Source organism: Falco cherrug, chromosome 9 (genome assembly GCF_023634085.1).
Source record: "Falco cherrug isolate bFalChe1 chromosome 9, bFalChe1.pri, whole genome shotgun sequence".
Classification (NCBI taxonomy): domain Eukaryota; kingdom Metazoa; phylum Chordata; class Aves; order Falconiformes; family Falconidae; genus Falco; species Falco cherrug.
In genome coordinates this window covers 48,672,070-48,697,669 of record NC_073705.1, presented here as the reverse complement: position 1 = coordinate 48,697,669, position 25,600 = coordinate 48,672,070, and the positions used below count along the sequence as shown (strand labels likewise).

General features: G+C 39.0%; 1 protein-coding gene across 3 annotated transcripts in view; it reads right to left on the bottom strand.

Moving 5' to 3' along the window:
• Nucleotides 1-25,600, bottom strand: part of DLG5 (discs large MAGUK scaffold protein 5) — a 108,895-nt gene that overhangs the window by 28,017 nt on the left and 55,278 nt on the right. For all 3 annotated transcript variants that reach the window (XM_055720479.1, XM_055720481.1, XM_055720480.1), the window contains exons 4-14: nucleotides 22,374-22,517; nucleotides 19,522-19,705; nucleotides 15,757-16,016; nucleotides 11,683-11,995; nucleotides 7,531-7,761; nucleotides 5,949-6,133; nucleotides 5,180-5,305; nucleotides 4,587-4,719; nucleotides 1,576-1,703; nucleotides 720-895; nucleotides 102-205 (exon numbers count right to left, since the gene is read on the bottom strand). In XM_055720479.1, coding sequence (XP_055576454.1) covers nucleotides 102-205; nucleotides 720-895; nucleotides 1,576-1,703; nucleotides 4,587-4,719; nucleotides 5,180-5,305; nucleotides 5,949-6,133; nucleotides 7,531-7,761; nucleotides 11,683-11,995; nucleotides 15,757-16,016; nucleotides 19,522-19,705; nucleotides 22,374-22,517 — 1,984 coding nt within the window. The remainder of the gene's footprint in view (nucleotides 1-101; nucleotides 206-719; nucleotides 896-1,575; nucleotides 1,704-4,586; nucleotides 4,720-5,179; nucleotides 5,306-5,948; nucleotides 6,134-7,530; nucleotides 7,762-11,682; nucleotides 11,996-15,756; nucleotides 16,017-19,521; nucleotides 19,706-22,373; nucleotides 22,518-25,600) is intronic.

Genomic DNA, 25,600 nt, shown 5'->3' with positions numbered 1-25,600 from the left:
AGTTCATTTGGAAAGTTTGGCACTTTAAAGAGTAGCATCAGTGATAGCACTTCAAAATAAATAAAAAAAATAAGAAAGGAGAATGTATTTTTAAAACTTACAGCAATTATTCTATCTCCCACAGTAAGGGAACCCTCTTTGGCAGCTGGGCTTCCGGGCACAACAGCAGCAACAAATACTCCATTTTCTAGACTGACCCCACTATCTAAAGTGCAAAAAAAAAAATATTAAAAAAAATAATATTCCTGCAACTCAAATACCTTGCTCAAACAGCATGTCTGACCTGCCTGCATGTAAAATAGATATTACTACCAAACCAAATGAGTTTCAGTTTTTGAAAATCCTATTAGAGAAGTAAGAACACAGTGAGGGGAAAACAAGGATTGGGGTATCCCAAAATTTAATAACATCATACAAAGCTGGGGTGACTGATGGGTTTAATAGTCTTGCTTTCACTCCCAGTAACACTACAGACAGGCAGCTAACAAACCAACCAACCCCACCCAAGAACAAAAAAGAAAACCTGTACTTAAAGAATAAAGCTATCATCAACATTCGCAGTCTTTGTTTGCTAAAAACAATTAAAGAAAATCCCCATCTAGGAGGAAGTAACAGTTTCAGTGGGATTTAAGCAGAGGCTCAGAATGTGTACCTTTATGTCAAGCCATTTTTGGCTGAACAAACTTGTACCATTTACCTATGCCCTTTATAGCCATTACCTTTATGTCCAGAAACATTGATGTGAAGAGGTGTTATCACTCGCCCACCTAAGGATTTCCTTCTTCGAACCACCATGTTAATAACACCACCTCCATTTAGAACAGCTTTTATAACTTGCTTTTTATCCTTATTAGTAAGATCCACATCATTTATCTTCAGCAACCAATCATTCACTCTGGTAGATGAACAGAAGCAAGCAGGTCAGTGTTATAAGCATACTTTGCTGGATGCAGCACACGAATAACATTAATGCAAAGGGATGCAACAGAGCTGATCTCAATACGCTAATCCTTAATTATCTGGAGTTCTCTGTTCCCGAAGAAGAATTAAATAGCAGCTACAAGAAAAGCAGAACTTCCAGTCTGCACTTCACTAGCAAATGTATATCCTCAAATCACTAATGACCGCTCTTTATTTAAAAGCAATTCTTAGGAGAGAAGAGAGTTACTAAAAACCTTCTACTGACACTAAGAACAGGAGCAGATTTCACATTATTCCTTGCTCCGCTCTCCCCTTGCCCTCTCTCAATAGCTCATCTTCACGTCTTTCCCAGCATTTAAATAAACAGATCAAAGTTTGAGGAGATAATAAATGGAGTATGTAAGACACAGAAACAAAAGAACATTTCAAATCCTGGTGAGTTTTAAGGGATGAGTCAAACAGTGTTTGATTTCCGTAACACTTTTAAGCATCAGTCTTCTCAGTGAGATTTCCAAACCAACAGTAGTAATATACACATCACCAACGATAAAAAATAACTTTGAAAAACGGGAAAACTGAAGACAATTTACAATATTCTTATATTTAGTTTATTCTGATCATCAAAACACAATTATCTCCAGCGCCAAACCCTACCTTAACCGACCGTCAGCGATACTTCCTTTGTCCACTTTGGTAACAAAGATCCCGCAGTCTCCAGGGAGGTATGGTTCATTCACGCCTTCTGCCACATCAAACCCAAGTGCTTTCAAGTCCATATCCTCCTAATAAATATTATTAACAAGTGACTCAATTGCACTGGCAACCATTGTGCTGCTGTCTGTTAGCAAGAGGCATTACTGCATGTTTGAACTATGCGCTTGCATTTACAGGGTACTTGTTCTAGGCAAGTTTTGTATTTTGTACTTCAATAAATAAGCTCCCAACTCAACTAGTTATTGGCAACCTTGGCCCCTAGAGCAATCCTTCTCTCTTCAGACTAAGGCTGAAATAATGCAGAAGGGGAACTTCACCAAAGAGGAAGAGGAAAGCAGAAGAAAGCATGCGAGAAAGCACATTCACACACATATAACCTATTTTAAGGTATGATGCTGCATGTGTAATGAGAGAACAAGGACATGTTTCCCAAGAATGGGTGTTACTTGGGGGAAAAATAAGGTAAAGCAACAGTATTGTGCCTCAGTGATGAGAGCAGAAAGACATGCGCTTTGATATGGCTACAGACCAGAAGTACACAGGAGAGAAAGCTCTAACGTTACACAGGATTACTGCTTAAATACAGATTAAGAGGCGATGTTCTACCAACCCTGCCCCAAAATAGACCACACTCAATGTGAAAAAGTGATAAACATTTAACAAATCAGGCATTGAACCAAAAAAGGAAATTTTAATTTAGAAAAAAAATGGTTAAAGAAAACAAACTAGGACCACCCGATCACAAACTGATTTATTATTATTGCTATTTTCAGTGTTAAATAGTACACTTATACAAATTAGAGAACTCTACTTGGAATCAACTGGGCCAACCACCTCAGCATACTGAAGGGAGATGATATTTGAAATTTAAAATCTAACATGCAAAAAATTAAACTGAGCTTCTTAAATCAGAAGCGTAAGGCATGGCTCCAGACATGGTTTGATGGCTAATCCCCTTAAAATCAGAAGAGCACAATGTCTTCAGGGAGTGCAAAAGACATCTGATAAAAGCCAAAGAAAAGACACACAAAAATACGAATATTTACCAGAAATTAAATTGAGCTAAACCTGCCAAAAATATACTGAAATCCTTATGAATCTTCCAAATGTTCTACATAAGAAAAAAAGTTCATAGGGAAATCACAGGGCTGCCATAATATAAGGATCAAGTAGAGATCACAGCAACATTGCACAGCCTCAGAGCTGAAAAGCAAATATTACTCCTCTCAGTTTTGAGTTGAGTGATTATGTAGGACATTAGTTTAAGCAGACAGGTGAAGCTGAAGCAAAAATAAAAGGATTTAAATGTATTCAACTCTATAATCCCCATCCTGGAATTCAAATGCTGGTAGGTCAGCAGGGATTTTCCTATAAATTATATATATTTTCAAGGTTAGCACAATATTAGTACTACTATTTGATAGCAGCAAGGGTAATCCCTGCATTTAGAAAAGGGAGATGTATATTCAAATGACAAAATCTAATCTCAGTAATGCAAACTTCTAGAACGGTCTCTGTAGTAAAGAGCTAAAAAGCTGCACACAAATTCATTGGGCTGAAGTGCTGTTTACCACAGGTACAGCATATGCTAGACTTGCTATTTCTACAGACAATGGAAAAGTGAAATTATTAGTTCTCGGTTAAAATGAAGAAAATGGCAGTGCACAAAATCCAAAGATGAACGAGCATGGTCAGAAGAGATGAAAGAGGACGGTAAATTGTCATCCCAGAAAAGATTTACAGATGGTGGTCCTGATGGATCAGCATTAGTACTCAGTCTATATAGTCTTTTCAATCTGTAGATTTCAACATATAGTAATACTAAATAATATTTTTTAGTGTCAAAAAAGGAACATATTAGTAATCTGTTGGGATGTAGTATCAGATCACAGACAGATTGGAAAAACATAAAAAAAAAAAAAAAAAAAGATGACCCCAAATATTGTAGTAAAATAAAAGGGATTTAATTTGACAGCTTTAAATCACAAACTTTGTCATTCAGGAATGAAAACTAAATTCTGGTATATGCAGAAGCTGTTATAAGCGAAGCACAATCTGGAAGACTACATGTGTGTTCTATATGTGGTGAAAGAAATTACTATTAGCAAACAACGTGACGTGCCAACCAAAAATTTCAAATAGAACAGCATACAAAACTTGCATACAAAGCAGTGAAATAAAAATTCTAGGCTACAACGAAGAAAAATTAAATGAAATGGAGAAAAATACTACTAGGATAATGAAAGGATGTAGAGGTTATCTGGAAAGCTAAACGTAAGAACTTCATTTAATATGCCAAAACGGAAAAAGGATTTAACTTCCTCTGCAGACAAGCAAGAGAGACTAGCATCTCTTTTGATCCCAGATTTTTAAGGTGAAGGGTAATGCTGCCCTAAAATATATGCTCATCATGAATAAACACTTTTAATGCTTCAAAATTTCTAACTATCACATCTGAGCAAAATAGAAGAAATAACTTCATGTAAAAGCTGAACTATTTTATGCATAGATTATATGTGATGTTGTCTGTAAGAGTAGAGGCCTAGGCTCTCTGATGTCAGTGTTCCCATCACACCTTACATTTCGGCTGCCTTAAACTGCCATTTCTGCAATGAATCACTACCTTCAGGAACACTAAATGTTTCACTTTAAACATTATTTATAGTACATGGACCTGGCTATCCTGCAAGATCAGATGGAGGAATTATTTTTATTTCTAATTCATATGAAGAAAAATGCAAAGCTTGTGTGTAACAGCTTGGTTTTGCCAACTACTTTCTTCTAGACGTCACCGCATTTGCTCTGTGTGTGTGTGTGTGTGGCTCCTCACACAACAAAAAGAAAAAATAAAAAAGACTTATTTTTAATCGTACCTATCAGGATCAAGATGATGTAATTGACTTCAAAGCTGTCCAATATGCAAGACAATGCAGTTTGTGTTTTTGACTTACTCTGTCTTTTTCAAATTCCACCACTTCTGTTTCCCATTCCAGAGAATCTGTGTCTATGGCTGAGTCATGGGAACTATGGGCCATCAGCTGACGGAATCTGGCCTCTTTCTCCAACTGATTCTCCATCTTCTCCCTAGGCAAAGAAAATAATTACTTATGAACACAGACAACCCTTTTAAATAAACTAATACATAATGTCATCATCATGAGACAGCTTGTATTTTGTTTGCTAAACCAAAAACCCAAGCTGTGCCAAAAATTTGCTGCATGCTTCCAACTTTCCAGTATTCTTGGGCTGCTATCAAACTGACTTTCATTTTCTACGTGTTGTTCTAACAGAGTCTTACACTTTTTGCAGTATTTTTACGACTCATCTCATCAATAAGATAAAAAGGTTAAGACAGTAAGACTTAGAATCCTGCCCATCACAATAATTCCCACCAGAACTGAAAACACAGGCAGTGGTCCCACACAGTATCATGAATACCTCCTGTCACCAGCTATAACAGGGTATTTTTCACTTGCAAACACAGCTAACAAATCAACGTTTTTATCACAAACTTCCATGCAGTTTGATCATTTCTCTAACATACTTCAGTTCCTTCAGTTCACGAACAGCGTCGTTTTTCTGCTTTCTCATGTCATCCAGATTGCGAAGAGCTTCAGCTAAGTCGCTCACAGCCCGGTCTCTCTCTCTCCGTAAGTTGTCACACAAAGTCCTTCAAAAGCAAGCAAGTTTCAATGTAGTTACTTCAAATCTTATCAAAGTAACAGACTAGTTTTACCACATTGTACAGTTCATGAAAAATTTAAAAAAGCGGTTTCAAAAGATCTCTCTAAAAAAATATATCTATAAAGGAAGAAAAAAATTACATATGTTCTTAAGGGAAAGCTTGTCAAGATAGCAGAAAGTTTCTTCATCCCTTTGAAAAATCTATTCCTACTTTAAACTAGCAGAAAAAAATATTTAGTAAAGTATCTTCCCTTAGTTCCTTACTTATGTTTAATAGCAAATACATTGGCTACTTTTTGCGAAATGTCCCTGCAGGTAAAGAATTATTCGCAGGACTACAGCTCTAGCAGGATTAGGTATATTGTGCCTAAAAGAATGCATAATATGTTGTTCCTACATAGCAGCACTGTTAGGCTCTACGGTATTTATTAGAGATATATTATGGGTACGAAAGCACAGACAAAGCGAAGTAATTTGTAAGGTACCCTCAACGTTTACAAAAATCGCCGTGTGACAGCTAATACAGAAGCTGAAGAAAGCGCTAGCAAAATCCAGCAAGTCCTAGAATTGCATCAACTGCACGCAAGGCATTACAAAAAGCACTCATGTACCATCCAGCATTCGTTTACCGTATACTTTCCCTTTCCGCAACAATTTTATCCCGCTCTTGAAAGGCCCAATCTCTCCTACACTTGGCTACTTCTGCTTCCTGGACAGCTTCCTTGAGTTCTTGTGACATTGCCTCATATTGTTTCCGAAGCATTTCAATTTCTTTGTTTGCTCTTTCTATGTCTAGTGTAGCAGAATCTTGTATCTAGGCATAAAGAACAGAGAGGTAAGTATTTCAGGCACAATTAATCATATCATTATGATTAATACTCTTCAAAGGCTCTTTTTTTCTCTCTAAATGAGTTATAGTTATATTCAAAAATGAAGACAGCACTGAACCCTAAACCCCAGGTTTACCTTCTCACTTCAACATTAAAAGGGAAGGATTGCAATAAATAAGACCAAAGGGTATGGAGAGTCATGTCTGGCCTTTTGATTGTCTCTTACATTTCCAAGGAACCCTTTGTTTCTCTTCCAGCCCACTGGCAGGAAAAAGACAATCAGAAAACGCACTCAGTCGAACAAACAGACATTTATATTTGAAATGTCAATTCTCATGTGGAATCTACCAAAGGTGAGCACCTGATCAGGTCCATGGCTCAGTCACAGCAAAGTTCACCCAAACTGACTCAGCTTCCTCGAAAAAAGCACAAGTTTCCAGAATCCCACTGGTTTGGCCATAAAGAACCAAACATAATGAAAGATTTATTCCCAGTACAACTGAAAACAGTTTAATTGCTTCCCCACACACTCTTTCGGGATTGGCAAATCAGTATGGCAGGCAGAGCTAAAAATTTTTTTTGTACTGATAGAAGGTCAGTATTGAATGAAAAGAGAACACAAGTTTAATGAAAACAACCCAAAATACCTAGTTTAATATTAGATAATTTCATATCCCTTAGTTATTCCATGAGCATAAAAGCCGTGGTACTATGCATTTTCATACTATGTTATATGTAAGCGTTTACAGTTGCATGTGGGTTGATGTTTAGTGTCGCACACAAGAGCGCCAGTAATTGTGCAGAATTATAAGAACGTTACTACCCACCCAGACAGAAACTGTCAGAATAGCACGTTTATACTAAGAAAGTCCTCTGATTAGAAAATTTACAATCACTCTTCAATTAACTTCCTTTATGAAATATCAGCAACAGCTAACACCCTGAGCAGGTCAGAGGCATGAAGAGCATGTTACAGATGGCAAGCAGCCTACCTACCAGTAGGCAGTGAACTGCCTTGCCGCCTGCTAGATCATAGTATTTCATTTGCCATTTAATTTTACAAATTTAACTTAATATGTTAAAAAATTTACAAATTTAAATATGTTAAAAATTTACATATTTAACTTAATACGTTAACAAAAAAGAAACTTAATATGAAGCATGATGGTATTTCATTCAAACATGAAGTTTTGTCACTGTGTCTTGAGAAGAGCGTATGTGCACTTACAGTAGGTATTTTACAGTGACCCAGGACAAGGGGGAAGACACCCCATGTGCCCAGACCTTTCACTAAATTTCTTGAAAATTACTGACCTGTTGAAGCTAAGGGAAAAAAAAAAAAACCAAACCCAAAAAAGGCATCTGTGAACACTTGCAATACCTGACGGGCTTGATAATATTCCCTTAGTAGATGGTCTCTCTGGATGATAGCTTCTGTTCTCTCTTTCCTGGCAACATCTCTTTCTTCCTTCACTGTCTCTATATCCTTGCAAGCTTGGTCAAGCTCCTTCTGGGCCTCAGCTTTGTCCTTCACTTCATGACAGTATTTTTCCAGCAACTCATTCCTCTCACAAATTGCTCGATCTCTTTCCACTAGAGCCGAGTTTAGCTCCTAAAACAAGATCCATTATTTGCAGTAGGTTAAGTACAGCAGGATATAAGTTCATCTTTCCAACTGGATACACACTGACATCTTAAAAGCCTAGAGAGTTTACCACTAATGTTCTGAAAGACGGGAGCAGAACAGGGCTGTGCTCACGTTACATACAAGTACTAGCAAAGAATCTTAAATGTGGTATTAAAGATATCACACCATCACATTAGCACAGTGCTACGTCAAAAGTAAGCAAGAATCTGGGAGCACTCACAGTTTTGAGGAACCTAAATGAGGGAAGGTTATTAACCAGTCAGACTCGGGTTTTTTAGAAAAAGGCTTTAAATATGGCAAAGGGAAAGAATATATTGCAAATGTTTTTAAGCAACTGTCTCAATTTTATAAAACTGAAATTATTTAGACAACCCAGCCATATAAGTATCTTTCTCATAAGTTTTAAAGGGACATTAAAGTCATATGCTGGTAAGATTCCAGTGTGCCAACTACAAAATGTTCAAAAATAAAACTACAGTATGCCATAAAGCAGAATGACACTACATCTTATTAAATGTGGAATTCAACTGCACAGTAATACAACAGATGAAGCAAAGGTAGCTCTAATGTACAATCTGTCCATTTAAAATAGTTTAAATTAGACTTCCCATTGCAAGAATGAGGCATTGAAACAGTCGAATCTCATGCCACTAAATTTTTAGAGGGTCCAGCTCTCTAGAAGCATTTGGCCAAGGGCTACAAAGAAGTCTTTCTGCATATTGGCACTCCTAGCTGGAAACTACTGATGTTTTGACCTCAGAAAGATTATCAGAGACAGCTGACACCTCAAAAGCAAAACAAGGAAAGGCTCCAAATACTGAAGGATAAAAAGAGAGCGTGTCATAAACCGACTTTCATTCTATTTTCCTCTACAGTTTGCAAGAAATAAGATTCAGTATTTACAGCACAGATGACAATTGCATTTTGCTGTTCTACCATAATTGTTTTTGAGATACGGCATCTAATTAAGGCTAGTCAGGCTGTTAAAACAGTTCTGCGATGATATTAAGAGTTATTTTTGCTGTAGAGTTAACAGACAAGCACTAGAATTAACGACTCACTCTGTGAACTTTAAACAGACCAGTGAATGTCAATTACCAGAGCACTCAAGTTTTTTCAACAGCAATAAGAGCCTCCGTTGCTCAGTACCGCCGAAGAGAGAAATCCCTGACCCATCTGGTGGTGCAGACAAGTTTTAGTACTGGAAGCAACGTTTTGCACAGCTTAACTATAGTCTACATAAAATGTGCATTCAAGTATGTGTATAAAACTTACACAAAAATATTAAGTCTTTTCCCGCACACAGCTGAGATGAAAGTCATCAAGTATCAAGGCAGAGGGAAAGTTCTCCGCAAGCCCTTCATTAAACAAGAATTTACAGTACTTTAAGGTGATTGGAAAAAACACATATTGCCACAGTTTTATTCCAGCATGCTCAATAAAAACTACCCGAAAAAGAGCAGCCATTGCCTCCAGTGGTCAGTAGTAAAATTTCACCTCTGTCTTTTTCCTGTGACATTTGCACAAAATCCCAACGTGACAGCACAGGGCAAGGTGCCATTTGGCATTGCCTAGGGCAGCTTCTGTTTGGAACCAGCAGAGTGGTTTGGTCTGAAGAATGATTCTGAACTTGTGAGCAATTCTTACGTTTGAAGGAAGTTCTCGCACATGAAACCAGTGCAATAAGGATAAAATGCGGGATAAAATACAACAGGTCTATTAAACAGAGGGGAAAGCTGACTACCACTGAGATGAAACACGACATTCTAAGTATTTGCTGGAGCAAAAGATTATGCCAAACAAAAACACCACTGGGGAAAGTAGAGGGGGAAATCCAGAATATCTAATCCCTAGCTTTGAGTGGCTGAACTCATGAGACCTTAATCCAAAACTGTCCATAGTGCAAAATCCTGAGATTTCTTCTACCATCGATAAATGCCAGACTGTTAGTACATTTTGGATGTAAATTAACCCATTATGTTTGGGCATGCGTGACCAATAAAGCTTAAATATCTAACTAGGACATCGGCTGACTGACCTCATTGGTAACTGCTCACCACATAATGCTTAAAAGTCAACCTCTTCTCCATTTCAGTTGCTTTTGCACTTCTTTGGGACACAAAAGGTAGACTAGCAGACACAAGCTTTAGAGAAAAAAAACTACATTTAAAATTGCCGAAATGGATTCAGTGCTGTTTCAATCAGTCAGTGGGTGCTGCGTGATGGGGCACTTCAAGCTGCTACACATCACAAGGGAAAGCAAAGACCACTAAGGCCAAAGGCAAGCACCAGACCAACTACTCACTGACAGGACTAATGCCCATATGGGGACATCTTTCAGGAGACTGTTCCAAGTGAATCTATCACTTGATCAATAATTTTTTTCAACCTTTCAAACATCTGCCTTGCCAGAACTCAAAAATTCCTTACACGTCGAATGCAGCTGCAGCGAGCCAGAACTGCGTGACACAGGAACGTACTGGCTTACAAGCAGAAGGGTTATAGCTACAGGAACAGAAAGCAAGCTCCCAGGACTGCTGGTTTACACCTTTTAGTACGTTATAGGAGCAGTGACTGCTGCTTTCTGATGGGCCAGTTTAGGGGGTGAAGAAAAATGCACATCTGTGCCCTGCCACCAGCTCGCTCACCGGTCCCAGGCTCTTTCTGGCTCTTGAACACCCCTTCAAATCATCTCGGTGGGAGGGAATACCCATGTATTTAACGTTTAGATTTCCTGCCCCTTAAAGCACTTTGGCAAATGACTAACCGTCCCAGAATTACCAATATACCAAAGTGGAGCAGAAGAACTAATTGTGGCCATTTCCATCAGTATTCCTTACCAGCTACCCTGGTTCCACTGAAACCGGGGCAGGCATTTCTATTGGCTTAATGGCTTCGACGAAGGTACAACAGGTACGAAACACATATTAAAACTTCACTCACTGCAGAAGCTCAATTCCTTAACTGACGAATATACAGAGTTGAAACCTATGAATTCTTAAAACCAGAAGTTATTTTTAGAACCTCTGATGCCATATGTCACAATCCACACTATGCCTCTCAACAACAGTTTCATTCTAAAAAAGCTCCACACCTCAATTTTTTTCATAAAAGGGCATTTTTTTTCAGATGCAATGCTGTGAAAAAAAGTAAAATGAAATTTATAGGCAATGGAATACATTTGCTTGTATCTATTTCATGCTAAATTAAGGATTTGTAAACCAAAAGGTCAAGTGAATGCATGTCAGCCGAAATGAAACTGAGCAGCAAATTGTTTTTTGGAAATTTTAACAGCATCATTATAACATGATTGTGATATAAGCATGTTGAGAACATACTGCTGAAAAATACAGAGTTCTGGTTCCACACACTTCAAGGCATGCCTGAGTTCTAGCCAAAAATCTTCAAAACATCCTCTTTAACTTAAAGGCAGAAGGAGGGCAAATGAGTAAGTACATGCATGTCAGCACAGGCTCTGCATAAATATTTGAGACCACTTTATCATGTACCGTCTTAAGTCATAGGAGATAGTATCCAGTGGGTCCTGTAGAGGTTAGAAGTTAAAAATAATGAATATTTAGAGCTATATCGTTAAAGAGAGCATTACTTGAGAAAGCATAGAAGACTAATGCAGTAAAGGAAGGCTTCATGATCAGCAGAAGAGGATTAAGTCAAGTGAATAGCAAATTTCAACTGATGGGTACTCTAGTCAAATATGGAAGCTTAATAAATCGATCGTAAAAAGGACTGCTACTGGAAAACATCAGCACAGAATTTCCTCTTTGCAGTGCACTCTGATTTTCCATTAATCAGTCAGACATTTCTAACCCTAGCATCAACGACGTATACTCATTTCCCTTCCCCATGGAAACAAGAGGTTAGTACCTGTCTTAAAGCTTCCATCTCTTCACTAGCCACTCGCTTCTCAGAAGAAGTGTTCTTCAGTTTGGACTCTGCAAGCTCCAGCTCTGTTTGAAGCTTATCTACCTCTTTGATTACTTGATCTCTCTCACTCATTATGAGGCGGTATTCATTGAAAACTGAATCCCTTTCTTCCTTGTATTTTTCTGCATCCTTTGCTGCTTTCAGCTGCATTGTTTTGAACCTTGTCACCTCCGACTGTAATCGCTCCATCTCTCTCTGCAGCTCTTTGTTTTGTGCTGTGGTGTTGCTTAGTTCCTGCTGTACCGATTCAAATCTAAAACCAAGCAGAAATGCCAGTAAGATACTTGTTCCTCGTCTTCCTTTTTCGTACAGTAAGGATTTGGCCGTGTCACCGAATGTATCCATTGGTAACACGCCACCACAGAGGACCACCTTAAGACAATGTACTCTCAGAACTGCAAAATGAAAGTTAAGACTAATTATTGCTTCAGGAATATTCCTAAAGGCTGAGGAACATTAGAGAGCCTCTTTAAGGCACCGAAACATAAAAATTGTTAGAAATACTTTAGAATTACTTTAAATATTAAAAGTAAATGTATAACAAATTCTTAAAAAGGAACGCAAACCACTGCCATTATTTAATAGCACAGGCTTAACTTTATTTACTGCGTTGAGCTCTGCTCATCTTGGAAGTGAATTCCTTCTCCCAGTACATACTTTCAGGCATGTGAAGAGAAGGGAAACAAAAGCAGAAACTGGAAAAAAACCGAACAACTTCCACATGCCGAAATACGCCACAAGGCTGGTAATGGATAGAAGAGAAAAAAGTGATTTTACAGTAAAAATGCAGACAGTGGAACTGAAAACAGGTAATTCAAACATTACGGTTTGTTTCCATCGGTACGTCATTCAGTGAATCTGAAATGCAAAATCTCTTAAAATTTTACAATATAACTTTTGACGGTTAACACAGATGAAGACATATATATTTCATCACTATAACCTACTGAAGTACGGCTCAACCAAAAAAAGGGCCTAACAAGTTTTATTTAATTTATAAGTAGTAACTTTTGTGTTTATATTGACAAACTATTCTTAAAAGCAGGAATACAATTCCGCACACAAGTTCACAATTAGGTTTGAAAAGAAACCTCTCCTGAGAGCAGTGTTTTACCACAACCGGACACCAAGATTTTCTTGCATGTTTCTTGCAGCACTCACAGGTAAATGCCACTGATGCAAACACTGGACCTACCGTGGTGGACCTTTAGAGTTATCCAAATTTCAGATGCCCATAAACCTCTGGCAGACTGTTCTCTTTCACACACACCCCCTCCCAGTTAAAAAGTGCAGTTTCTCATCTAATCCAGCACATTGCTTGACCTTTCCCGACAGAAAGCTGTAAACCCTATTTCAAATATTCCCTTGAAAGCCTCAGTGTATTCAAAACATTGCCATAGCTTTACTGAGGCAGCTGCCAGTAATTTCAAAACCATCACCCTGCTCCTTTCAGGAAATTCTTCAGTTTAAGAGATCACCAGCCTGGCATTACAGAAGACCTAAGCTATTACAGGCTGGATTTCTTCTTTCTTTTCCTAAGTGTGAGCGTGCAGGTAAGGAGAATGTATAGCGACAGGAGAATAAACAAGGATGTATCAGAAAATCTAAGAGACTATGCCAAACAACCTTATCGCCATGTGAGAACCCCCAGTACATTTGAAAACTGTTTGGGTGTCAAAGCAAGGACAAAAGTGGGAAGACACAGGGGAGAGGGAAGGAGAAAAGAGGTAAGGCAATGCTTGACAAGCAAATAAAGTATCAGTAAGGAAGAAAAACAAGAGAAAAAACCCCAACAACAACAAATAAACACACCCCAAAACAAACCAATTAACCAAGAAACCCACACGACACCAAAACAACAAAAGCATAAGCAGCGTACTAGCATGGGGAAGTGGCCAGAGGGAGGAAAAAAGTTTCTGCCACAGGTGACAGTTCATATTAAATAGTGATAATTGAGGAAACCTGAAAGCAAAGTTCCAGCTGACACACCTTGGTCCTCAGGAGGCCATACGGGCAGCTGGGTCACATTTTCACTCGTAACAACAGTTGTGAACAGGATGCAAGTGGCAGGCTTGGATCGGTCGGTAGCAGAAAGCACAGGTTTATAACAAGCAACCAATACTGAAAAGAACCCGCACCAGGACTCCCTGCTTTGTCTTCAGTGCAACTGCAAATGATGGGCAGATCCGTCCGCGTGCCATAGCCCACATTCAAAATGCAGACACACGCATGCAAGGTAAGGTTTAGCACACAGAATTAGGGAGCCGCTGTAGCTAGTTTCCAATCTGCAAACTATTCACCAACTAAATCATCATGGCTCATATACATAATTCATACACTGTGTATTACTGTGACAACATAGATAATGATATTTTAGATAGATAGATAAAAGAAAACAGATTGAACACTTCTGATATTTTTTGAGGCCAAAGCTTAATTCAAAAAGAGCCCTGGACCATCACTGGAGTCTCACTCTTCCTGCTCTCTTTAAAACCTATTTTGACTGTATTTACACTTGGTATTAACTAAAAATAGTAGTGCTGACATTTATGACCCACTCATCCTCAAACTACAAGTTTGTTAAGTCTTATACTCTGAAAAGTATACACATCTGAAATGGATTTTAAAATTTTTCATCAGTCAACCAGAGAAATACGGTTCGGGTTATGGACAAAGGGTATAAACATAAGACAAAAAAAGGTTTCTATAAGTACAAACAAGTAAAAACAAGAAGTCCAGACCCAAAGCCAACTGAATAAAATGCAAGAATTCCTGAAGTTCAATTATATTACTTTAGTTGAATCACTGGTTCACGGGAACATGAATATCTTTCATCAAATGCTTAATACCAACCTCTGCTCTGTCTCAAACCACGCCTTTCTCCCAAGAAGGAGACCTAGATCACCAAGCCTTAATACAAATATGTTGAGCTTCTGCATGTATCAGCATGGTTGCAGGGTTTCTTGTAGCATATGTTAGGCTTTCCCTCGCTTCCAAGAATCAACAGCAGTTTAAATGACAGAACTTGTTATCTTATTACTCATTCTCCTATGACTTTATTAGATGTTTCACAACTACGTACATGTTATTCTTGTGTACGTTACCATCTAGGCTCAATCTCACCTTTTTGAAATACTAGAAGTCTATGAACATGGAAAAAAACATGTTTTGGCTTTGGTCTGTGGGAGTTGTGTATTATCCCTAACTTGTGTCAGTGAAAACATTCTCAACACACCCACAGATGTTCTTTGGAGTCCTTATGTATATTAGCATTCCTCCTACCCCACATGGGTAACTGCGTAGGCTTAATTATCAAGGGGGAGCAGAGAGAGGTTCAGCGTCATGTGACATGGCATCTGTGCCCTTTTGCTTTGGCACTTTTGCTGCTCGGAGCAGCAGCGCCTTCTCAGCGAGGCAAGGCTCCCAGAGGTCTGCATCCAGCAAACTGCTGCCAACTCAAAGCTCTGTCTTGGGAGTCCCACACAGTCTGCAATATCGTGAAAAGTTAACTTATGCTTGAGAGCATCTTCATTTGCTAAATACCTCTCAGAAATTATATCCTCTTACTGACTTAGGTTTTATGTCTAACTAAAGCTAAATATGTTGATGGGCTCACCATTGAGGAGTTTGTTGGGAACCACTGTCTGTGGTTTAACAAAACTTTGGTTGTATTCAACTCCTACGTCTACAACTAAGAATAAACACAGCTTGAAAGGCAAAATATCCCTTTCTCACATGAGCCAGACACTGGTTAAATTCCTCATATAATTCCAAAAGCCCAGCTGGGAAATCCTTTTCTCAAAAGCAGCACTGTTTCTCCAAATAACCATCCCCATTGCACCTTCTAGAACCTTCCAGAAAACCTTATATAGAAACATACACTTACTCATCACACCAAGATAACATACACCAAAGAAAAATTTTAGGGGGGGGGGGGGGGGGGGGGAAAGATGCTACATTAGAATTGTTACTGCCTTCACAGAACACCTCAAAGGTATCAAAACCTGATTATACCTTCTAAGAGAGGACGAATATTGCTGCTGGAAATGTATTGCTGTGTCCCTTTGCTTCATTAACATGTCAATCTGTTTCTGAAGACGTCTGTTCTCCTCCTCAGCCTGTTCTAGGCGGCTCAGATCAGTATTGTGACTTGCGATCTTCTCATTGTACCGTTTCCTTAGGGCATCGTAATCCTTCTTCACACCCTCTAGCTTGTCCATTGCTGTATCGTAAAGTTTATTTAGTATCTCTGAGGATCCATTTTGCTTCATAACCTAAAAAAAATGCCAGAAACTGAATTAATAAACTCAGTTTCTAAACTAGCCCAATTAATCTGTTTTAAAATATATATTTAAGAAACAGTGTAAGGACAAAAATACAGTAACACATTTTAATAACAATTCTTTTTAATGACTAAGGAAACACTGAGCCTCTTCTAAGCATTACTACATCTGCTTAATGGTAACTGGGCAAAAAACATGCTTTCTCACAACTTAGGGTTCACAAGGTCATGAAAATCTCTAATGGTTATTGCTACCACCAGTTATCAAACCTCACGTTGTTTTCAAAGGACTTGGCAGCTCTAGCAAGACATAATCACCGATGACCAAGACGAGAGCAGTAATTTCAGAAATGACCACTAGGTGGCATTCATGCCAGGTTGCCTGGATCCTCCAGGAACAAATTAAATAATGTAAAACTTCAAGAGGAGAAAATCTACCCTAAATATGTTATACACACAGGCATGTATTTTAATATTAATACAGTATTCCATCTGAAAACTACCCACAGCCTTCTGTTTCAAAAGCTATCCATAAAATATGAACAGAAAAAGAAAAATCCACTTAAACATGAATAAAGTCTGACCCGAATCTTAGTTTCAAATTAATTTCCATCGACATAAGAATCTTGTTGTAAATAGCAACGCTGATGATGAATGACCAGCAACAACAACAGAAAGCCTCTAATGAGCTTCAGCAAATCTAGTCCTTCTTCCTTCTCAAAAGGGGAAAAAAATGCCTGAAATGAGGCCTTACTTTTTCATTTTTTACCTTTTTTTTTAATGTTATTCTCATTTTTTCCCATTTTTGTCTTTTAAATTGATAATTAGCCTTGATGGAGCAGTGGGAAGAAACAGCAGTGCTTTATATAGAGAGGTGCCAGGAGTTTATACAATCTGAACACCAGCGTACAAAGGCACATTCCTACCTATCTGGAAATAAAAAGTACTAAAAAATTAGAAGGAAGAGACAACAGAGCTTTGTAAGAAGTTGAAACCATACACAGAGCAGCTACCCTGTACGCACAGATCAGCTCGTCATCTTCTTTTGTGCCTTATATTCAGGGTAAGGACCAGTTCCTGAACATGGAACAACCTGGATGCCTATGGACCAAGAAGAAACCTACAGCCCAGAAGGAAAGGAGACAGAAGGAGCCTGCCTGCTCCTTGCCCACCACTCGCTGCCCATAGGCGGCAGATGATAACCATCACTGTCGGGGAACCACTCCTCCACAGGGGCAAGGTAAGAGAGAGAAAGTTCTTCAGCCTGACACCAGTCTCTTAACTAACCAAGAGATGGAAAAGCAGCAAGCTCCTGTTCATACAGCGGTCCTGGTACAAGGCTGCAGTGCGGGGAGCCTGGCACGGCTGTTTCGGTACACCCCCTGCCCGCAGTGGATGCGGCAGCACGCCCCGCACAGGGCTGGACCCACCAGCATGCCGCAGTGAACCATTTCAGATAAGCTAAACGTGACAAAAGGTAGGCACACGTACAGTGCAAATACGTGATGATTTAAACCCGTCAAAAGAGCCATTTTCCTGAAGACTACTTCCCAAAGTATTTTGAGAACAGGTTTGAGAACCAAGTAGTTGAGAATCCAAACAGAAAGAAACCACTTCTGAGGTCTACAGTGCATCTGGAATGTCTTTTTGCTGAAAACACACTAAAAAAATAAAGGACAAATATACTAGAAATCGGATGGAATTCGGCATAAGCTTGCTAAAAGAGATTTGACAGAGGAAGCCAGCAAGGCCATGAAGAAGAAACCATGTAGCAAGGGAGATCTCCCAGTCTAAGTCCAGTCTGAGAAAAAGTCACTAGCCCCAGCCGGACCAAGAGAGACAGCCCTGGTGACAGGACACCTCACATGCAAGCAGCAGGAACTTCAGCTGATCGGCTGCTACACAGCAAATCCATGACAATCCCACATGAAGAGTAACCCGATCAAAAGTTTTTGCTCTCTGAGGCCGCCAAGATGTTGGGTTTTGCTACACCTGATGACAAAACAACGTGTCAGAGGGATCAACACAGAGTCAGACTAATTCAGATGAGAAATAACACAGACCAGATAAGACTCTTGGTGCCCTTTCAAGACACCATGATTCACTCTGACGTGCTGAGAAATGGAGCTACACAACTTTCTCACTCTGAGTCATGGACACAGTTTTCTTCAAAGGCTTAAATATGATGCTGATGCAAGACTGAACGTCTTTTAATAAATACTGACATTGATACTTCAGCTTCCTCCTGTGCTGCCAGATAATTTCAAACTTCAGGACAGAATCTCAAAATACAATAGCCTTCTCCTGGAGGTTTTACAACCCTGCTTTGCAGGCTGGGAAACAGAGGCACAGGACAAGGAAGCCTTATGCCCAGGTTTACAGAGCAAACCATTGCAGCTGTCTTCTGAACTAAGCCACCAAACCATTTCACAGCAGAACTCTCGAGACAACATTAAAGGGAGGGATCAAAAGGAAATACAAATCTCTGCTCTTCGTCGCACTAGCCCTCACACACCTCCTGAAGTGCCATTCAGCACCTCCAACGTGCTGCTTTGCCCTTTACCCCTCCGACCCTAGCAAATAATTATTCTGGTTTACAAAGGTTTTACTTCTGAAGCCTAACGTTTGACTTGCAAGTTTGCCCTGTGATTCAGCCTACACACAGCTAACCGAGATAACTCGGTTTAACCATGCCACATGTCACTGTTACTATTCTAAGAGATCAGACTTTTCCGTAGGTAAGCCAGAGACCTGATACAACCAGTTGCTCCTTACTATTACTTTTACTTTTTCTTCTTCAGAATGTGTGAACAGTGTCGGCCTGGAGACAGTCTGTAACATACAGTTCTGAAATGCCCACCTCTTCCAGTCCTGAAAAGCTTGTGGTTTTTTTTGTTTCAAGGTAAAAAATATTCATCAACCTGTTGTTCTAACCAAAGAGCACCTGCGAACCTAAATAAGCAGACTTAGCTTGATCTTTCCCCTAACCTTTAGTGTCACTAGAATAATAAAACAAACCAAACGCACCCCCCCAAAACCATCTGTATCACTCATTTTTTTATTGTTATTCTTTCCAAAAAACAAACATAGCATGCAAGTATAAATTTAGCCCTATCCTATAAAATGCCCTAGGAAAATAGTCGTCTTTTTAATCACTTTGCAACTTCAACTGAGGTTTTTGACACCTTCCCATCCGCTTAAAAAAATATCATGCATATACAATCTTCCTTATATGCATTTTTTTCATCTCTGCATCAAAATTTCTTGGTACCACCTAATATTCTTTATCTCTTGTTCTTTTTTCCAGCTAGAGACAGAAAACCATTTAGTATCCAAGATGTTATTTTCTCCCCTAGTGCTGTGAAACCTAAGGCACATGTTTTAGCATCAGTAAGACATAAAAGGCAGCAACCCTGCACATTCAGCTTTCTTGACTTCTTTATCAAAGGGACAATTCATGATTTCTTCTAGCACGGGTATTACAAACTGTAGCTCACCTGCTGCTGCTGGCTGCGCAGGTCCGTTATCTCTTTCTGATCTTCGTCGTGAAGCCTCTTCATTTCCTCACACGACTGCTGGAGGTGATTATGTTCTCGCACCAACTGTGTGTTTTTCCTCTTCAAGGTATCCATGTCCTCCTTCAGCTGTGACTGGTCACTCAGCAGCCGACTGTGCAACGTGCTGTCATGACACGCAAAAAAAATAATAAGTAAAAATACTCTCAGAGGCCAACTTGCCAGGATGAAGTCCTGTGCTAACCCATTGCAAGCCTGGGTTTCCTAACAGTTGACCAAACTGACTCAATTCTGCACATTCAGGTATTCCAAGCACCAGGAAAATAAACAAATAAATCAATCAGAAACAAACAGCAACATAAGTATGAAAATACACAGAAGTACACAGTACTCTTACACCACATCAGAAGAGATGATGGATTTATGCCACCCCCCAGTGTCATTTCATTGCCATTTAAAAAAAAAACAACAAACAAACAAAACCAGACAAGAAGAAACGGCGTAATGCATAAGATGATCATGGAGATAACAAGAATTATCCCACTAATCACCTTCACTTTCTCTTGGGCCCCTCAGCCAAGCAGCAGCTAACCAAAATACAGATGAAAACTACAAAAATCTCTTGTATCTATTGTTTCAAAACCAAACAACCTCCTGCCCAAACATAAAAAAACCCAAACCAACAAAAACTCACTATGTATATTTCAACAACATTCCACACATCAAAAGCTATCAAAGTTACTCCAAACTTCACTATGCAAGGCAGAATTATTGAAAGAAATACACTCTCACTTAAAATTAAACTGAAAGCCACATGAGGAGGCCACCATTCAGATTATAATTCAAGGTAGCAGTCCAAAATTAGACCAGACCACTGCTGAAAAAAAAGCAGAAAAATCAACTGAATATATTTTACTACTGCAGATCAAATTAAAAGTGACATTTGAATACTGATAAGTATTGCTGTTGTTGAAACAGTGATTCAAACCACACTCTGACACCTGCTCGTACAATGTTTAAAGTCCATATTTATTAAAAACCCAAACAAAACAAACCCACATAACACACAATGAACTGAACAAATTTAAAGTACTTTGTATTCCTTCCTCATGAAGTGAAGCACCAACATTTCCTGCACAGAATGACTGAAAGTATTAAAACCAGTTTCCTTAAAATTAGAACAGCCTGCTAAAATAACAATAAAAAAAGCCTTTAATAAATTATATTCATACAATTAAACACACAATCTTTACATGCAGATTATTAATCTGCTGTTATTCAGATTTTGTTGGAAATCATAAATTCTTCAGAATGGTAACTTTTAAAAAAACAACCAACCAAAAATGCGGTTTTAAGAATTACTGCAGGAGAAAACAACATTTGAATAGTGTCTTCTACACAGTTCCTTTCTTCACCCTGAGAATTAGTCAGAATGAACAGGAATTGCATACATAGATTTCAACATGTGTTGTCACGTTTTGGACACCTAAACTCCAACAGTGAGTTTCAGCCTCCCAGAAGTTTTAAGTAGGAAACTGAATTATTCAAATCCAATTAAGTTTGTTCTTATAATAAAAAGAGTTACCTCTGAATCCATTCAACTTCGCTATACTTTCTTCTGACAAGATAATCTTAGTCTGTAGTAAGTGCAAATGCAAAAGCTTATACTTGTATCTATGCATGATTTTGCCAAAGCCAAAATTGTTGGTCTCTGAGGAATATGCCTGTATTCTTGGTATACTTGAGTATTTCAATCACTCACTGCATCTTGTAAAACTGAGTTTTTCTCCTGATAGGAGGAGGTAAATCCTTTTATCCTATCATGAAAATACTGAAATACATAAAATATAACACAGTATGTTCCAGGGACCACAGAACTTCTAAATACAGTGATCAAAACACTCATTTTTTTAGAATAAGGAATACAAAAGTTTCACATCAGCATTGGACAGACAGATAATTTAGCTCTGGGGAAAAAAACCCCAAACCATCTACCATGTAGAAAACACTAACGCTTTGCACTAAAGTACTTGAAAATCCTCAAATGAAACTAAGAATAAATCTCGTTGTAAAGCTGCCACACAATTTGCCACATCTGTACCTGTCGTCAACCTTGAATTTTCAGGTTTTGGAAGAAGAACGTAAGGAAACGATGCCTATCTTTAAAGGCTTGGTGAGGTGTGGGTGAAAGTGCTGGGTAAGAGCTACCACCCCCAATGAAAACAAATGCTGTCGTTAAATACCAGTCGTACTTTTTAGTGCAATAAACTTCAAACCAACAATTTATCTGCGTTTCTAGTTCTGAGCTGTGTTACTTTCAAGAGAAGAAAACATGTTGCTACTTGTACCAACAACTACTGATAAACAGAAATGCATGCTAGAAATAGTCACCATTTGCACCCTATGTTATCATGTTTTCATAAATGCTTACAACTGGTCTAAGCCTATGTTAAAGCTTACAGAAATCAGCATAAGAGCTATCACAACTGGTTAAAAAAAAAAAGAAAGAAATGACATTTCCCCAAATTCTGTGCTGCTCTCCAGCCTGACAGCAAGGCTACCGGGCTGTAACTGCCATGCGGTAACTCAGCTTTCCTTGGCAGTGTCCCACCAAGACATCAGGGATTTCCATTCCAAATTCCTAAAAGTAAAACAAGCAATCCATGCTTTATAATTTCAAATAGGCCAGAAAAGTATGATGGAGGCAAAATTAATCTTGCCATTGAAGTGGAAAAAAGAGAATTAAAAAAATTATTTGATCACCATGTTCTACTACTTTATGGTCTAGCACAGACTGGTAAACTCTTACCTTGTGCAGCTTTACTAATACTTACTGATAAAAATCTGCCTCTTTTGCTGCTTCTTCACATCTTTTCAGCGTCTTGGTGTGTTGATTCTGCAGAGACTGCAGGTCTGACATGGCCTTCATGCACTGAATCTTCAGCCTTTCATAATCATGGTTTGGTTTTGGACTAGGCCTAGCATGGAAAAAAGGATGTGCAGTCGATAAGCCATGTTGGATTTCACGAGAGAATGAAACAACAATCCAATAAAAAATACTATCACACAAAACCGCTGATACTTAGGTTATAACATGCTTTAATTTAAATACCGACCACTTCGCGTTAAGATGCAACTGGAAATAAAAATTCGCTGACTTTAACCTGTATGAGTTTTATGCTGAGACGTAACAACGGCTCCCCTGCGCTACCGCATCCAAACTCCCAAAGAAAAAGCCCAGAGCAGCGGGGAGAGTGGCGCTGAGAAGAAGGGCTGCACGGAGACCTGAGCTAGGAAAAACTTCTCATCTAGGCAGCAGCTGGAGGACCCTGTCTATAGCTCCCTCGGAAAGTCAGAGTTAGGGCTGGGAGAAAGACTTCCAGCAGGACACCAAACACACACACCTGTGCCAGCAGAATTTGACCAGGCTGACTAATTGAGCATTGAATTCCAAATAATTTGACCAAGTCATTCTGCTGAATCGCATATCTGATTGAGTGTTACCATGTTCTTTGAAGCTACTAGAAACGAATGAGAAAACATGTCAGAATCTACCTCACAGTTCTCTAAGACAACCCAAATTTTGTTGAAATGATTATTAGGAATCGCCAATACAATATAACCTCCAATTAGCAATATTCATGAAGTCAAACGAAGTGAAAGCCAAAGTCAATCAAGAGAAAATTTTTGACTGATTTTTTTTTTTCAGTATATCAGCGTGATCACAAGAAGAGAAATTTTCTAAAATAATCTACCTTGTCAAGCAATTGACGAACACAGGTTATGTCAAGAACGTGTGGTCCTTGCACATGATACTTCATTAGCAAAATCATAAATCATGCTAGAAACTAAATTAGCAGGCTTATGCCTTCTTGTTTTGAAACACTAAGCATCTAACAGTGACTCTCAATTGAACTGTTCCTCCTCTACATGGTCACAAAATCTTTGCACCATTGAATTTTCTAGTTTCAACATGAAGCTTCTGACAGCTGTCCCTCTTAGCATCTCCTGGGTCTGATATCACTTCATAGACAATGGAAAAAAAAAAACAAACCAACAACAACAATAAGAAAAACCACACAAAACCCCAAGTGCTTTCTAATTTCAGTCTGTTTATTCTCATAGCAGATTTGCTCCATTGCTGCACAACCCCCCCTTTCTCCCTCCCACCTCCCTCCCTCCCAAATGGCTCTGCCGTAAGCGCAGCCTGAAAAGCCATCAGAATTCTCTTTGCTTCATACAAAACCAGCAACACGGACTGTGGAACTGAAATGCAGCTGGCAATTGAATCAAAATGAAAATGGTTTTGCACTGCTGCAGTGGGGAGAGTTGTTAAAAAAAAGTGCCAGCCACGTCTGATTCACAGACTTTTAGGGAGTCTGTGCATGACGTGAAGGCGCTTTTTAGCAACCCAGTTGCATCTGGGTTGCTGAGTATTAAGGCCTTCAACTGTAATTCTTCTTTTCCTCCCTTCTCCAGAGAAGTGCTCCTGGGGGAAAACAAAACCAAAAAAACCCCTTCCTTGACTGACAGATTTTAGCAACAACTGAAAGGCAAATTCGTATAAAATAACCCAATATTCAAGTCACATCTACAGGGATATTTTTTAGTTGTTTGGTTTTTTTCCCCTTTAATTCACTGTTTAGGGATGCCAAAAGAAGTACCACATTATTCGTCCAGCGTTACAGACATACTACTGCAACTACTGCTGTGTTTTTCTTTTAAAATCCAGCCCTAGTTAGCGTAAGTAAAACTCAATTTGAAATGCTCACACCCTTGACAGAATCACTAAAACCCCAAGTATTATTTTAAATTAGACTTTAGAGTGAAATTATTGAAAGTAGACACCATCTGTCCACCACAGTCATTAAAATGACGTTAATTGAAGAACAGTTTAACTCTCAGCTGAAGCATTTAGCTTACCAAGACCCACTAACACATGTTCCTATTAAGCTTGCAATCATAATTTCCTATTTGTGCAAAATATTTCAGGGTATGATTTCTTTGTTAAAGAGTAACTATGAGGTCAGTCTCAGAACTACGGTGAGCCTACCTACACAAGGAGGAAGGATCAACCATGCCACCAGTCACATCCTGCTTGCTAGCTCATCTACACAAAATAAAAACCACCTGGGTAGTCAAGGCCATATGTTCACAGTGCTGTTCCAAGGCTTTATGTCTCAGCAAGAAAAACAGGGATAGGCGCAAGAGGAATATTGGTCAGAAGTCAAAAATCAGAACTGTTGCAACAAAGCAGGCCGTTGAAATGCAGGTAGCGGCCAGGTCTTGTTTAAGGAAGACCACCACAGTTTTATTCTAAAATGCCTCACAAAATACAGATTTCAATGTATGAATATCAAATATTCAAGATATCAACATATTCAAAACATGATTTCAGTAAAGGTGAGGTGTCAGTTCCTGTTTTGGAAGCATTGATTCAAACGTTAATAACATTTAAAATGCCGGTATCCAAAGGTCCGGCTTTTTTTCTGATATTCACGTAATGACTCTAAAAAGCCTTTGTATTCCAGTGGAATTACCCTGAGCGTAAATCAAGGCCACGGTGAGACAGACATTTACATGTATTTGATGCTGACATAAAAGCTAATGCCAACAGCAGATCCAACCTTGTGGGCGATGCCTACCCAACAACTTGAAAACGTTATCATTTACTGTTGCAATTCCACCAAAACCAAATTACAGATTACACATCAAACGGTCTCTTCTCAAAGGCAGTTTTCAGGGGGGTTACTTGTATTGCAGTCCTCTTCTAGTACTACAAAAGTATGAACAACAGCAAAGTGAAGCCTACAAAATGCACCTCGAGCACGCCAAATGATTTGCTCAAACCTTTGCTTCATCACCACAACACGTGCAGACACACAGCTACTGTCAAGTGACACAAGCACCGCATGAGCAATCCTACTCCTGTCCAGCAGGATGACACATATTTGTCTGATTCAGCACATCACAATCCACTTCTGTAGCTCCTCTTTCGCTGCTCTAGGCTTGAACCAACACTTGCTTCAGAAAACAGCTCTGGGTTTTGCAACGGCCAGCC